Source organism: Mirounga leonina, unplaced genomic scaffold, assembly GCF_011800145.1.
Source record: "Mirounga leonina isolate KUSES-001 unplaced genomic scaffold, KU_Mleo_1.0 Mir_418, whole genome shotgun sequence".
Taxonomy (NCBI): Eukaryota; Metazoa; Chordata; class Mammalia; order Carnivora; family Phocidae; genus Mirounga; species Mirounga leonina.
In genome coordinates, this window is record NW_023270739.1 from 14,329,187 (window position 1) to 14,345,770 (window position 16,584).

Genomic DNA, 16,584 nt, shown 5'->3' on the forward strand with positions numbered 1-16,584 from the left:
GATCGAGTCCCACATCGGGCTCGCTGCTCGGCAGGGAGTCTGCTTCTTCCTCTGACCCTCCCCCCTCTCATGTGCTCTCTCTCATTCTCTCTCTCTCAAATAAATAAATAAAATCTTTAGAAAAAAAAAAAAGAATATGAAAACATTAATTTGAAAGGATACATGCACCCCTATGTTTATTGCAGCATTATCTACAATAGCCAAATTATGTAAGGAGGCCAAGTGTCCATCAGTAGATTAATAAAGATGTGATTTATACAAACAATGGAATATTACTCAGCCACAAAAAAGAATGAAATCTTGTCATCTGCAACAACATGGATGGAGCTAGAGAATAAAACACTACGCAAAATAAGTCAGAGAAAGACAAAGAACGTAAGGTTTCACTCATGTGGAATTTAAGAAACAAAACAAACGAATAAAAGAAAAAAGAGAGACAAACCAAACCAACAGACTCTTAACTATAGAGAAGAAATAGATGGTTCAGAGGGCAGGTGAGTGGGGGGATGGGTAAAATAGGTGATGGGGATTAAGGAGGGCACTTATCATGATGAGCACTGGGTGATGCATAGAATTGCTGAATCACTATATTGCACACCTGAAACTAATATAACACTCCATGTTAACTACACTGGAATTTAAAAAAAAGATATTATAGGAAGAGGTTACTCTTCCATCAGAACGTGTACGTCCAGCTGTTGTTTTCTAATCATGGTCCTAGTGCAAACATAGCATATCTACCTCCACTCCCTAAAAAACAACTCCAGTAATCAAGTACTGATTACTTCCAGGACATCTGCTACTTAATCCTCACTACAATATTGGGAGATAGGTTCATTTAAGATTTACTCTGTGCCAGGGTCTGTTCTAAATACTTTCTAAGTGTCAGCTAATGCAATCTTCACAAGAACTCTGAGACGGGTGCTATTATCATCCTGATTTTACAGAAGAAACTGAAGCTCAGAGAGGTTAAGTAATTCCTCCAAAGTCATATAGTGAGAAAATCCTAGAGCAGTATTGAAAGCAAGTCATGATCATCCCAATGCTCAAACTCTACCCATCTACATTAAGAGATCCCTAACATGGTCCTACAAAGAACCTAAGTTAAGCCACTGAACAAACTTGACAGCTAAAATTCCTTAACTTTGGGGCGCCTGGGTGGCTCGGTTGGGCGACTGCCTTTGGCTCAGGTCATGATCCTGGAGTCCCGGGATCGAGTCCCGCATCGGGCTCCCTGCTCAGCAGGGAGTCTGCTTCTCCCTCTGACCCTCCCCCCTCTCATGTGCTCTCTCTCTCTCAAATAAATAAATAAAATCTTTACAAAAAAAATAAAATAAAATTCCTTAACTTTGTGTTAACACAACAGTCTCATCCTTACCTGCTCTAAAGGAAACTTATTAGTCTGAGATACAAGAAGTGATTGATTTTGTCACTTTTATATATCAAAATATCTGTGTAAATTGGCATATTTTTTGATCTTTTCAAAAGAAGATTGAAGAATGAAAAAAGGCCAGCCCATATAACAAAATTAGATAATCGTTCTCAGAGAAGCCAGAATAATACAGTGCATCCGTTGACTACACAGTATACCAAGGGCAAATGTCTTATGAAAAAAATTTAAAAACCAGCCCAGGCTTGAACTCTTTATTTAAATCACTGGTGTGTACGGCGAACAAAGGATAATAGACCAAAGATTATAAAGTAAAGGGATGCCTGAAGGAAAGCATTATACAAAAGAGAACCAAAGGTAAGAAAGTTGAGAAGAGAAGAAAGATTATCAATCTGCAGCTAATAACAAAGCTGTTTAGGTGGTAGCAGGTCCAAGTTCATATACCAGGATCACAGACGAGGCACTGCAGCATTCCTAACGGTTTATAATGCCCATCCCAACATACTCTTCTCCTGCCTTTTAAAGGTAAGTATAGGGCCCCGGGGTGGCTCAGCTGGTTGAGCAACTGCCTTCGGCTCAGGTCACGATCCTGGAGTCCCGGGTCCCACATCAGACTCCCTGCTCGGCTGGGGCGTCTCCTTCTCCCTCTGACCCTCCCCCGTCTCGTGCTCTCTCTCTCAAATAAATAAAGATCTTTAAAAAATAAAGGTAAGTATAAAACCAACAAACCTACCAGCAACTCCACTTACCTTTATTGGTACAAACTGTTTTATAAACTTGACACCATGTTCTTCCATATGTTCGCCAATTTTGTTGGCCATGTCCTGGTCAAATCCTCTAAGGAGAATGGATCGTACCATAACAGTAACATCTAAGCCAATGCCAACAAGAAATCCAGCACATTCAAGGGCAACATAAGATGCTCCAACCACCAGCGTCTTACCCGGGCAATAAGGTAAGGAGAAAAGATCATCACTGAAAAGAAATTTTAAAAAGTAAAATAAAATAAAAAAAGAAGAAAAGAAATCGAAAATGTTCATATGTGAGTAATGACTAAATCAAAGTAAAATTTTTGGTTTCTTAAGAACAATACATTTTTAAGATTAAAAACATTCAATTAGCTACACACATAATATATGAGAAGTGCTTACAAGGCCTTAGACACTGTCCCTCTCTTGCCACTCAGTTGCTTTGGGAGTAGCTCAAGCTGCCCAGGGCCAAACACAGCAAACCACCTAACTCATGCTCAAACAAAATAATTCTGAACTGTTTGGAGTAATTCTCCACTAATGTGTCTAATATCGTATATTCGCAAACCCAAATCCCCACCCCTCGTATCACCACCACTCAGCTCTCTCCAAGGTGGAATATCTGTGTTACTTCTTTTTATCCAGAACACCAATTATCAAGAATGGGGAGAAAAGGAGGAGAAAACTTCCAACATAACTGTTTTGTAAAATAAAAACCAACTATAAAAAGGAAAACCTGACAAAATCTTTTAGTCAAGTGAAGAATATACAAGACATGAGATCAGAAAAGCACTCTTAAGAAATGAGTTTTTTTTTTAAATATGAGAAAGGAAGCTATCCAAGACAACAAAGAGAACTGTTGCCATCTGAGCTGCCTCTACATGAGGCACAAAGGAAAAAAATTGTTTTCTCCTCCCCCCAAAAAAGGGTCTGAAAGGAATAATTTATAACACAATCAGAAACTCCTGGGCAAAAAGCATCCAAGAGTACGTATTTTTCAACAACCTCTCTTCATGTCGTCATAATGTGAAATTCCTTATTTTATTCCTAATGTGAATTATGTCACCATATGATCACCAGATGGGCAAAAATAAATTACAAAGCCAAACCTTGCTTGACTCATTTCAGAAGGCCAACCTACAATGACATTGTGGCCATGTGAACAGCAAGGAGGAGGGACTAGGGTTTAATAAATCTACATGGCCCACCATTCTGTCGTCGTTTTAGCATCCATATGAATATCCATCTGGTTTTAAATATTATACATTTCTAATATACACTCACACATATGTACATTCCAAACATAAATCTGTATGTCAGCAGTGATGTTAACTGGGTGGTAAGAAGACCAATGTTTATAGTCTTGAATTCTTACATAAAATAATTTTTCCCTTCTCTTTTTCCCAATTCCCTGTCCCTTTGGGCAAAAATGTGGCAAAACACTAGGAATGTTCTAGGAATGGACTGAATGAGTTTGAAGAAAAAACCTGAAAAGCATAAATCTACAATTGGTTTCTCTTTTCTCCCTGCAACACTCCCTTACCTGCTAATGCAGTACTCTCTGTCACCAGGGATGTCCAAGTAACGTGGCCTCTCACCAGTAGCAATGAGAAATCTCTCTGCTGAATAAATTTTTTCTTTGCCTTTGTTATTTGTTGCCTACAAAGAAACCAATGTCAACTTTAAATAAGTTATTATTCATTAGATAGTTAACAAAGGCCATTCGCATTATCCCATTTGATCTTCATAAAAATTTGGTAATACATAAAGATGTGAAGGCTGAGTAGTTAACAGACTTGGTCAAAATCATGAATCTAGTAAGTGGCAGAGTCAAGAGTCAAATCCAGGGAACCTGGCCCCAAATCCAGTACACTCACACTACCACCCCACAAGAGAAAGCCCCATAAGATGTGACTGCAAAATCGCCAAACTGGACAGTCTGGGTCACCATGGCTTTTCCTTCTACTAAGATAATCACTTTCTCTTTTCCTCCCCTACCCCCAACCAGTCACACAATTACCTTAATCCTATGAGGACCCACAAACTGCCCAAATGCATTCTCATAGGTGACCTTCTTCTCCCGCAGGGCTACCCGGTAGCCCCAGTTCAGAGAGCCAATGTGGTTCTGTACGGCTTCTGTCATTTTATTCCAGTCATGTTTAACTGCACAAGAAGAGAAGATGAATGTTTTTAGCTTTTCAACTGCCAGGCAAAAATCATTTCTCAGTAACTATTCACAAGGAATACAAAGAGCAGAGCTTTTAGTCTTAAAGAGCAGGGTCCTTCATTTTAAGCATATAAACAACTTTTTCACGCTCAAATATTCTTTCCTTTTTAGAAGACTACCAGACAATTCATCATGCAAGGCTTTCTGACAATTCTTAAAACTAAAATAACTAGGCACAAACTTTTTTTCTTTTTTAGAAATGAACGGGAATTTTACTTTGATTGTAAATACTGATTGCTGGGATAATGAGGCGTGGGAAAGCCTAAGATCCTGTATTTTTAACAATCCCCAAGGGATCCTGATGTAGCCAAGTTTGGAGTTAGTGAGCTGGTAACAGAGTCTAGACCAGAGGCTGGTAAACAAAGGCCAACTAAGGCCCCACAGCCAAATGTAGCCCATCACCTTTTTAATAAAGTTTATATACCCATGATCACTTATTTACATATATCATCTAGGGCTTCTTTCGTGCCACAATGGCAGAGCTGAGTAGTTGTGACAGGGATCATTGGGCCTGTGAAGCCTAAAATATTTATTATCTAGCCTTGTATTACATTCAAAGTTTGCTGACTCTTGATCTAGACAGAGTATTTTAAGACTCTGTCTCACTGACTCCCAAATCCCCATCTCACCAAAGAGAGGAAGATTTTTTAATTCTATCATAAAATGTATGCTTTGGGGGGCACCTGGGTGGTTCAGTCAGTTAGGCATCCGACTCATGATTTCGGCAAAGGTCATGGTCTCAGGGTCATGAGATCGAGCCCTGGGTCGGGCCCCACACTCAGTGGGGAGTCTGCTCTGGATTCTCTCCCTCCCTCTCCCTCTGCTCCTCCCTGTGCACACACACTCTTTATCCTTCTCTAAAATAAATCTTTAAAAAAAAAACGAATCCTTTGAGCCAGGCACTAATATATTAAATTTCAATGGATAAAAATCAATCATTCATTCATTAATAACTTATCAATGACTAGAAAAAAAATAGGACGCAGATAAAATATACTCTCGTGATAGGACAAAGGCAGGTCCTAGGAAAGCTGTCGTTTGGAAAGAAGGAAAAGAGAATCAACATATACTGAAAGATCTGTCATGGAAATGAGAGGAGTCTGAATCTTAGATTCAGGATTAATAAGTTGCTTGGGCACATAGGAAGTGGTGAGCCAAGTCTAGCCACCCAACGGCCAGCCTCTAGAACTGAGAATGAGAACACAAAAATTGGTCTGTGGCCTCCCAGAGAACAGATCGTCGATATTCAATTCACAGAATCATAAAATGTTAGACTTTGAGAAATCAATGAAAACAGAGAGTGACTGCAGAAGCCACTGTGGTTGCAATGCTGAGAGGGTGGTGTGCTGGGGGGCGGGGCTGGGGAGCGCGGAAGGAGCCCTGCCAACCCACCCATTTGGCCTCCATCTAGCAAAAGAAGAGACAGGATTCACTCCTGCTTTCTTCCCCAAGAATGGAATACAATAGTGTAACTCACCCCCTTATGCCAATCATCTAGCTGTAACAATTCCCAACATTTTGCCAATCTCATTTCATATACCCGCTTTTTCACTAGAGTATTTAAGACTTTATTTTATTTGGGAGAGAGAGAGAGTGTGTGTGTGTGTGTGCACATGAGCGAGGGGAGGGGCAGAAAGAGAGGGAGAGGGAGAAGCAGACTCCCGGCTGAGCGCAGAGCCTGACATGGAGCTGGATCCCTGGACCCTGAGATCATGACCTGAGCCAGAGTCAGACGACTGAGCCACCCAGGTGCCCCTTTACTAGAATTATTTTAAGCAAATCCCAAACATTTTATTGGTGATGTGTTTGGCTGTTACAGTGATTTAGGAATGACCAAAGGCCAGTGATGTTAAATATCCTTTACTATAGTTTCTTACAATTAGGAGGTGTCCAGCCCAACATACCAATAATGCCCCCATGGAGAAATAATGAACTAGACCACAGGGAGGATTGATTCACTTCTGAAATTTCACAATTATAGAACTATTAAGTGGATCTCTGCTAATCCATCAGGAGATACTATATTCTAAATAAGACATAGTTGAGATTAAATAATAGCACCAAAAAATTCAATTATTTCAAAATTCAAGTTCGACAATTAGACCTACCCAGCCTTAATTCTGTTAAAGCCCTCCTTTGCAGCTATCAGGTCCCACCTGATTTTCAAATTCCTCAAACCCCTCTTTTCTACCAAAGTTCCTTCTTCATCCTCTGGTATAAAGGGCAGTCACCCCTGCCCCCAGTCTCTAGTGTGATTATGCTCGGGCAGAAGGAACTCTCAAAAATTCCAGCCTACCAGTTTGGGATTCAGCATCTGGGAACTCTAGCGGCTCCTATGGTCCTGATCTTGCATTTCATTCTGAGAATTATGCTTCTATCTTGTAAAATCCAAATTCCTACTTTATATACTACTGGTGGTAAATGGATCCTTGCTGGACTATGGATGGTAACATATCTGGAACCCTAGTTCTCTAGGGCTGTGCTGCCTTCTGATAATACCCCAAATCCACCACCTCCTTGAATTCCCAAACACCACCTGGATATTCCACATCCCCACTCAGCCCACCTGCTGATATAGTCCCAGCATTTCTCATAGGTCTCTAGATTCAGCCGGCTCAGTCTACCAGTTATAATCCAAAGCTAAGCTTCTACAATATAGATTCTAGCTGAGCAGGCAAGATGTACAATTCACCTGTGTGTGACAGTAATGCCCACCACAGCAGCTGGGTCTTAAAGCCAACTGTCTGTTGCTCCTGATCTGCCCCTCTCCTCCTACAAAAAGCCAGGCCACACTCTTAAATTTGACAAGAGTAATCAGACTAACTGAACTTGTGGTATCTTCAACATCTTCACTGCACCTACTTATCTGAACTTCAGAACACCTGAAGAGGTACAAATTACTTCCAGTATACACACAGGGAGATCAAGGATGGATGACCTCCCCAAGGCCACACACTAATTCAGTGGCAGCCCCAGATACACTACATATGAAACATCAGGTGTGTGCGGGAAGAACTAATCCTATAACTCCCCAATGATCTTGCTTTCTTTGTAATGATAAAGGGATCGTAAAACTTCTCAAATAAAGGGCAGATCACAGCTGAGTCCTAGATGTGTCACTCCCCCAGTCACAGATTCAGCTCTGCTGCCTGGTCCAGCTCCCTCTCCTCCTTCCACGCCTAGAGCTATCTACAGTGTCAGAGAAGACAACCTTCCCAGAACACTGGAGCACTGTTACACTGTTATTTGCTCAAGGACATGAGATTAGATGTGTTTCTATTTAAAAAATGCAAAATAAGCCTTCATGCTTTATCTGTGGGAACAGGATCAACAGCCCCTAGGGGTTTCTCATTTGAAAAATACATTGCCAAGTTTCTTTCTCGCTCTAAGACCTAATGACAAAGTAACAGCTGCCTAAATTCACTGTACTCCTCACTACAACCATTTTAAAAGGAGGGAGGTGGTGACTTCTCCCTCAGTGGTGGGTCCTGATAGGCACGGCAGACCTGGGTCTCTGCTAGGCCACAGCTAGCCTCAGAAGTCCCAAGGCTCAATGAGAAGAACAGAAGATAACACAGTAAACAAACCACGAGGTTTCCATTTAGGAAGAGTGAAGGGATTTAAATACAGGGCACAACTCTCATCAAAGCCTTTGGGATTGTTGCTGCCAGCATATACAAGAAGAGGAAGGTATAAAAATAGAAAATTATATATTTCTAACATTAAAACCTGGAAAGAGGGAAGAAGCACAAGAGTAAAACTGTTAATTTAGTTGAATAAATAATTTCTTTCAAGACAGACTTTGATTTGGTCCAAGTCTTAAAATCCCATTAAAATTCAGGGAGCTGGGGCGCCTGGGTGGCTCAGTCGTTGAGCGTCTGCCTTCGGCTTAGGTCATGATCCCAGGGTCCTGGGATTGAGCCCCTCATTGGGCTCCCTGCTCCACGGGAAGCCTGCTTCTCCCTCTCCCTCTCCCCCTGCTGTGTTCCCTCTCTCGCTGTGTCTCTCTCTGTCAAACAGTTGAATAAAATCTTTAAATAAATAAACAGATAGATATATAAAATTCAGGGAGCTTTTACTGGTTTTAATGTATAGATCTGGACTATGCCAGTGGTGGTTCTTTATTACCTCAGCGGCTATACATTTATTAGTTGTTATATAATTTAGAAATAAATTCAACATAAATAAGCGTAGCTAGTGTTTATTGTTACCTGACAGCTACAGAGATATTCTTCTGCTGGAAAGATCTGTCAATTCGCCAAATTCTATTTCACCACCCACTTGATTACTAAATTTATTATAATTATACTTAGTTGGCCCTGTTAATAAAATTTCACATTCAGCAGAGGCCTGTACTTAACCCTTTTTAAGATTCTAAAGACCCACTATATATACTTCTACATTTCTAACTAAATTAAGCAATTCTGGGGGCGCCTGGGTGGCTCAGTTGTTAAGCGTCTGCCTTTGGCTCAGGTCATGATCCCAGGGTCCTGGGATCGAGCCCCGCGTCAGGCTCCCTGCTCAGCGGAAAGCCTGCTTCTCCCTCTCCCACTCCCCCTGCTCGTGTTCCCTCTGTCGCTGTGTCTCTCTCTGTCAAAGAAATAAAAAAAAATCTTTAAAAAAAAAAAAATTAATTAAGCAGTTCTGTTCCCGTGACTTCATTTTTCATAAGAGTGGATAACTTAAAGCTAACATCAATTAGTACAACATTCCAATTTGAGTACTAGATCCCTATATGAATAAATAAAAGTTGCGTGACTGAGTTATATAGCTCCCGGCACTGTGATTTACCTAGATTTAAGAGACAGACCCATTAGGTATAGATGAGAGTATATGGAAACTATAAAGCTGCATAAATCAAAATTTGCTTGGAACAACTTTACTTTTTCCAATGAATTCTAGACTTTTTCAGGTGAATATTCTTGTTACATGTCCTCTTTTTTTTTTTTTTTTAAGATTTTATTTATTTATTTGACAGAGACACAGCGAGAGAGGGAACACCAGCAGGGGGAGTGGGAGAGGGAGAAGCAGGCTTCCCGCCGAGCAGGGAGCCCGATGCGGGGCTCGATCCCAGGACCCCGGGATCATGACCTGAGCCGAAGGCAGTTGCTTAACCAACTGAGCCACCCAGGCGCCCCGTTACATGTCCTCTTTAAGAGGGAACTAACTTGGTTCAAACATATGAACTTCCTGTATCTGTAAATGTTTTTCTACACCCCATTAAACAAAGAACCAAGTGCTTGGCAGAGTCTACTCCAATTTATTGAAACTGTGAATGGAAGAATTAAAAGCAGCAAGTCCAGAGGAAGAGACAAAAACGATGTGATGCGTAGCAGCTATCTGAACTAGTGCGGTACTTAATCCTCATGACATGCAGTGAATGGCAAAGTCAGAAATTGTGCCGGGCCTCACTATTACAATAACCTACATTTTAATGTGTCAGGAGGGCTAGGGTGAAGGAAGTTCTTAACCCAAGGGACCCAGAATACCAGCAAACACTGTGTGCCCACTTAACTCATGTTACCAATTTTACCTCTGGGCTCCCGGGGTACGTGGTCTGCACATCAATGATATTAGTGCATCAGTGATTAGCGGAATCTGTGTACCTATACAATTTGTGTTACTCATCTCTGTATTTCCCCAGCACAGACTCAACTGCAAATAGTGGGCACTCAACAGCAATATTCTATAACTTTATTAGTAGAATTTCTAAAATGTCTACTAAGAAGTCTATTAAATTAACTCTTGTTAACCAGGTACATTAAAAGCAGGCTTCCAGAAAGGGAAAGAGTGTATGAATGGCAGACTCAGTGAGGAGACTTTCAAACACAGAAGTAAACAATAACTTGGGGAGGGGGGCAGAGGTGGGCCTAGAGGCAGACTATTGGTAGATTATGTGTTAAATTCATATTCCATAGGTCAAAAGGGTCACCTCGACTGCCCTTTCTGTTGGCAAGAGAAAAGGATATGAGGCATGGCACCTCAGAAATAAATAAGGAAACTCTTAGTACCAGCCTCAGGCCCCAAAGGTCATGGACAGAGAATAGCTTTGTAAGGATCTGAGGAAAGAGAGATGACCCCAGCATAAAAACACTTTTAAAGTAACTGATTTTCTAAGACTCCAGACTTAGGGAAAAAAGTACTGTTGATTTCAAACAGGAAGTAAAAGCATCAAACAGAGGAAGCAGGACTAATTTGAGTAGGGGCAAAATGTTTCAAAGCATGTATTTATTATGCCTCATTTTAATATTTAATAAACTATTAATTAAAACTCAGAAAAAGCTACAAAATAAATTACCCTGGCAAATGCCCCATACCCTGTAGATCTCAAAACTAGTACCAGGGAGCATCTGGGTAGCTCAGTTGGTTGAGCACCTGCCTTCGGCTCAGGTCATGATCTCCAGGTCCTGGGACAGAGCCCCACGTTGGGCTCCCAGCTCAGTGGGGAGCCTGCTTCTCCCTCTCCCTCTGCCTCTCTCCCTGCTTGTGCTCTCTCTCTCTCAAAGGAATAAATAAAATCTTTAAGAACAACAACAAAAATATCATAGAAGGCTGGAGTTTCCCTCTTCAAGGACATGGTAACCTATGTCGTTAATTAACTATGCAGCCGGGCCAACCTCATTTTTTTCTTCTACCAGATAATGTAATCTACTTTCCAAAGGCAGCAGTTTCTCTTCAACTTTCCAAGGGTTGCTAGGGTACTCTAGATATTTTACCCAACAAAGACTAACCATCTCTTTCTCAACAAATAAGCAGTCCCCCCACCCCCAAAATAGCAGCTCATGAAACATTTCTTTGGAGAGAGAAAAATGAAACAGCTTCAAAGAAGAGCAAATGTAACTTACACTCTTTATGAAACTCTCTATATAAGAATATATTTGAAGGGCATCTGGCTGGCTAGTCGGTACAGTGTGCGACTCTTGATCTTGGGGTCATGAGTTCAAGCCCCACACTGGGCACAAAGATTACTTAAAAATAATAATCATAATAAAGAACTTATCTAAAAAATTCTGGTTTTCTACTATAGAAAGGCACTCCAAGTACAGTATCTGTTCTTACCACAACAGCTATGCAGCTATCTGACACAGAATAACTACAGGAATTTTATACATAACTGTCAACAGTAAAAACCCCCAGGTCAATTTCTAGTCCCATAAAAATGGATGCTTTGCAAGCTCATAGCCCAAACCCTTCAAAAGCACAAACGGAAGAGTGGCGTCTCCTGCCATACCCATCTCCTCGGTGTTCCAACCATAGTTGCGAGAGTCTTGTAGGGCTTGTCCTAACAAAGCCGCTTGGTGCATCAGTTTTTTAGGTATGCAACCCACATTCACACATGTTCCTCCAAGACCTGCAACAACATTGAGAGATCAGTTTACATCCAGCTTCACAATCCTTTAAAGAAAACAGTCAATAATTATTACTATGCTACGGAAGATCATAATCTACTTGCTTAATGTAGCCAATACTGTTTTTACAAGTTTATTCTAAGACTCGTGGCATTTCTAAGCTCAGAGAGCCTTATGTATCGAACAGTGACACATCCTAAAATAGAAGAAAAATGAGATTACCACAATTTCCACACACTGCAAAGATTCAAAATTAACTGCTGATAAGATAAGATGAAATTTTACTTTGTGTACAATCCTACACTCGCCACCACATCTATGAAAAGAACTAAATGGTAACAGGGTTGTTAAGCTGGCCACGGTTGGACTGTAATGGAGCTAGAACTACATATAAAATCTGGTATATATGAGCTTTTTTTTTTTTTTTTTTTTTAAAGAAGGGGGTCGGGACAACTGGGTGGCTCAGTCAGTTAAGCATCTGCCTTCGTTAGGCTCAGGTCATGATCTCAGGGTGCTGGGATCGAGTCCCACATCGGGCTCCCTGCTCAGCAGGGAGCCTGCTTCTCCCTCTGCCTGCCGCTCCCCCTGCTCGTGCTCGCTCTCTCTCCCTCTCTCTCTCTCTCTGACAAATAAATTAAAAATCTTAAAAAAAAAAAAAGGTGGTCTACAGCTTTTGTGGATTCTCACAAAAGGATTCATGACCAAAACAAACAAACAAAAGGTTTAGCATATCTGAGCTTAAAGAACATGGTGACAGACTGTCTCCATTAAAACAAAATGTAGGCAAGCAGGGAGGGAGACAAAATGGCGTAAGAGTGCGGGACTGCAGTGGACTTCACGTAAGCCCTCTGAAGAGAATGCTTCCAAACTGCGACTATGGAGTGTAAGCTCCATAGGCCAGAGCGGCTATGCCCAGCACAAGAATAGTGACTGACACGTAATAAATATATGCTGAATGGATCAATTAGAAACTCAGACACTGGGCACCTGGGTGGCTCAGTTGGTTAAGCGACTGCCTTCGGCTCAGGTCGTGATCCTGGAGTCCCGGGATCGAGTCCCGCATCAGGCTCCCTGCTCGGCAGGGGGGTCTGCTTCTCCCTCTGACCCTCTTCCCTCTCGTGCTCTCTGTCTCTTATTCTCTCTCTCTCAAATAAATAAATAAAATCTTTAAAAAAAAAAGAAACTCAGACACTTTCTTATCCAGAGTTCCTGCTTCTTGCTTCCTAATTAGAGCAGCTTAGTTATATTGGTAAGATTTACATATCACATCAATCCCCTTCTCAAAGACCTCTTACTATGCTTTAGTTAGATCCAATTCCTCATCTTGACCTACCAGGCCCTGTACAGCCTGACACCTGCCTTCCTCTCCATTCTTAGCCCCAGCTCATACCACCCTTGCTACAACCATGAAGGACTCCTACCTGCCTCAGGGCCTTTGTATGTTCTATTCTGTGAGAGAAACTGAGAAAAGTCCCCTGGAAGGTTCTTCCTCAGCTTTTGGCATAGTTGGTTCATTCTTATTCTTTTGGCCTCATCTAAAGGCCACCTCTTCAGAGGCCTTCTCTGATAATCTTCTCAAAGTTAAACTCTTTCCTCTACCCAGTTCCTCTCTATTCTACCATATAATTTTTTTTAGTACCACTTACCATAATTCATAAAGTTCTTGCTTATCTTTTGTCTCCCCACTAGCACGTAAACTCCGCAAGGGCAGGAACTTCATGTCTACCGAGTCCCCTGCTATATTCTCCAATGCCCTTGCTCATAATAAGTGATAATTTAATTAATATTTGTGGAATAAATGAATAAGGAACATTTAATTCACCAAGACTCAGAAGCAGCACGGGCTATTCATTAAGATACCTAATTCCAGTTTTTGCTGAATGTAGGAACTGGTTTTAAAACAGAAATCCACAGATAAGTGTTTAAACTTTCAGTTATTAAGCCCCTAAATTTAAAAGATTACTCAAATATGTAGCTTTAAATCATCATAACAGCTGTGGATAAGGTTTTGCATTATCTTGACTCTGCCAAAAAACCCTAAATTTTCAACTTTTAACTGGAGTCCATTTTAACAGCCCAAGTGAAAAAGGTAGATTTTTTTTTAATTTTTAAATTTTTAACTGGGTTTTAGGAGCCATTTAAGCCAATGCCAGGGAAAAACCTGCTCTTACAAATTCACTTCTAAAATACTTTAAAGCTTACCCCATCTAGTTCCATGAGGGGTTGGAGTGACAAAATCCAGGACCATTATCTTCTTGTCATATCTGGCTGCCTCCTGGAAAATAAAAATATTAAAATCAATTGGAGGGCGCCTGGGTGGCTCCGTTGGTTAAGCGACTGCCTTCGGCTCAGGTCATGATCCTGGAGTTCCGGGATTGAGTCCCGCATCGGGCTCCCTGCTCGGCGGGGAGTCTGCTTCTCCCTCTGACCCTCCCCCCTCTCATGTACTCACTCTCTCTCATTCTCTCTCTCTCAAATAAATAAATAAATAAATCTTAAAAAAAAAATTAAAAAAAAATAAAATCAATTGGAAAGGTAAACATGACAGACTAGAAACGGGCTTTTAAAACTCCAAGCTCTTCTTATTAAGCTGTAGTGCCTAAGGCATAACCAGTTATTATTGCCTTGAAATTTCAAATACAAGATGATTAGCATGACTCCAAGATAAAAATTAAGCAATATTCAGATAGTCATAAGGGCAGTTTTAAAGAATATGCAGAGTACAGTTATAAAATCGTCAGCTGAAAACATCAGAATCCTCTTTTTTTTAACACTAGAATCCTCTTACAAAATTCCACTCACACAATAATATATTAAGCAATAATCTGAAAAACCTGTGGTCATTTCTAAGCAAAAAGGTGAGTATCCAATAAAAAAGATTTATGACTGTCTATAACTCTTAATTCAATCTGTAGCCTATATACGTATTTTTTTAAAGTACTTTTAAGTTTTATCTAATTCAGTATCTAGGTAGATATTGGAAACATTTTTCTTCTAAAATTGTCAGATTTCTTAAAATTTCATGTGAAGAGCCAATAAAAAAGTTGATGATATCTATAAGGTTTCCAAATCGATTTTAGGGGAGTGATGACAACAGTGAGAAGTTCATTTTGCAGAGTACCCTTTATCCTTCTCAGAGAATAAGCTTTGTGTATTGGCAACTAGACCTCCAGGTTATTTGAAAGGACTGAGTCTACATATCCTTTAAAACCAGGAGAACTAGAGTAAAATATATCTAGTATTACTCCTGTATCATTTACAGCAAAGTATTGCTTGATGCCAGACACTGGCCTACTCCTCATTTGGGCTGCTTCATTTGAATCTACCTTTACTGATCCACAAGCTACACCTTAGGGGAGTATAACCATCTCATCTTTTAAAAGTACCTGTTGGGGAAGGATGACAGGCCACAGGCCTCTCACACATGGAAAATGTATCTCAATTTAGGGCCAGAAGCCTCACTCCTTAACCTCCCTTATATATACATCCTCTACCGCCATTACCCCCAGGCTGGAGTTAGTGGTTATTCTCGTAGTTCAGTTCATATACAAAGGAGGAAAGCATTTTTAATGATTAAGTTTAAGAAATCCAATTGCTCTCCATTTTTCTATTGGGGAAGAGGACTTGTGAATAGGGATATCATCAAAGTGAAAACCTCATATTAATATTTATAAAGAATAAGATATTTAATTTCAAACCATTTCTATACACCTTTATTATCTTTGAAAAACCAGCCAAACTTAATATGAATCAAAATGTGTCCCAAAATATTAGGCCTGGTACTGTTATACAGAAGTACTTTCATCAAAGATACAGTTCAACTTGGAAAAATGATTTATAAAATAGTTCCTTTATAAACATGTCCTGCCCAAGTTAATGTGCAAAATGCCACAAGAGTGGCTCAAACAAATTCCAGGGAGAACCAGAAGTCTGCCAGGAATGTGACTATTCTAGCCATCATCCAGATAACACACAGGGAGCCTTGCCTTGGCGGCTGCCAGTCCTCCTGAGCCCCCTCCGATGATGATGAGGTCATAGTCGTAGGCCTCAGGGAGATCCTCAGAGCCATTCATTTTTAGTAGCTTTTGAAGTCTGCCCTCCTGATAAGCCTAAAGAAAAACAATGGAAGGGGAAATAACGTCACTTAAAAACATCAGTGTCTGAAGTTTTGTGAGAAAACCTTTCTTTAAAGAAAAGCAAAAGGAATTTTCAAAGGATCTGCTTTTGTTAGGACTGTCCGAATTCCTTTTCACGTGATGGAGAGCTAATGCTGAGATGTTCCTGCAGACTTCTACATACATTAGGGCGTGACATTCCAACAAGATCAACCTAGTCCTAAATCAAGTATCATCATCAGTCCTTTTTCCCTAGAATTATTACACCAAGATTCAAAGTAGGTTTTTAAAACATTTGTATGTTTTAATAAAAAATATCAATTCCAGGGATGCCTGGGTAGCTCAGTCGGTTAAGCATCTGCCTTTGGCTCAGGTCATGATCCCAGGGTCCTCTGCTGTGCACTCAGCTTGTGCTCTCTCTCTCTCTGACAAATAAATACATAAAATCTTAAAAAAAAAAACCAACTATCAATACGAGTCGGCAGCATCTTTATTTTCTATTGTCAAAGGTACCACAATGAGGGCGCCTGGGTGGCTCAGTCAGTTAAGCATCTGCCTTGGGCTCAGGTCATGATCCCAGGGTCCTAGGATGGAGCCCCACGTCAGGCTCCCTGCTCCGCGGGAAGCCACTTTCTCCCTCTCCCACTCCCCCTGCTTGTGTTCCCTCTCTCGCTGTGTCTCAGTCTCTATCAAATAGATTAAAAAAAAAAAAAAATCTTAAAAAAAAAAAGGTACCACAATGAGCAGGCTAAGG

At 40.7% G+C, this 16,584-nt stretch overlaps 1 protein-coding gene across 4 annotated transcripts in view; it reads right to left on the reverse strand.

The window, feature by feature from the left end:
- TXNRD1 (thioredoxin reductase 1) overlaps nucleotides 1-16,584 on the reverse strand; it is a 116,474-nt gene that overhangs the window by 30,197 nt on the left and 69,693 nt on the right. For all 4 annotated transcript variants that reach the window (XM_034987686.1, XM_034987687.1, XM_034987688.1 and 1 more), the window contains 6 exons: nucleotides 15,702-15,824; nucleotides 13,918-13,990; nucleotides 11,598-11,717; nucleotides 4,160-4,302; nucleotides 3,683-3,798; nucleotides 2,140-2,365 (listed from right to left, as the gene is read on the reverse strand). In XM_034987686.1, the coding sequence (XP_034843577.1) occupies nucleotides 2,140-2,365; nucleotides 3,683-3,798; nucleotides 4,160-4,302; nucleotides 11,598-11,717; nucleotides 13,918-13,990; nucleotides 15,702-15,824 (801 nt within the window). The remainder of the gene's footprint in view (nucleotides 1-2,139; nucleotides 2,366-3,682; nucleotides 3,799-4,159; nucleotides 4,303-11,597; nucleotides 11,718-13,917; nucleotides 13,991-15,701; nucleotides 15,825-16,584) is intronic.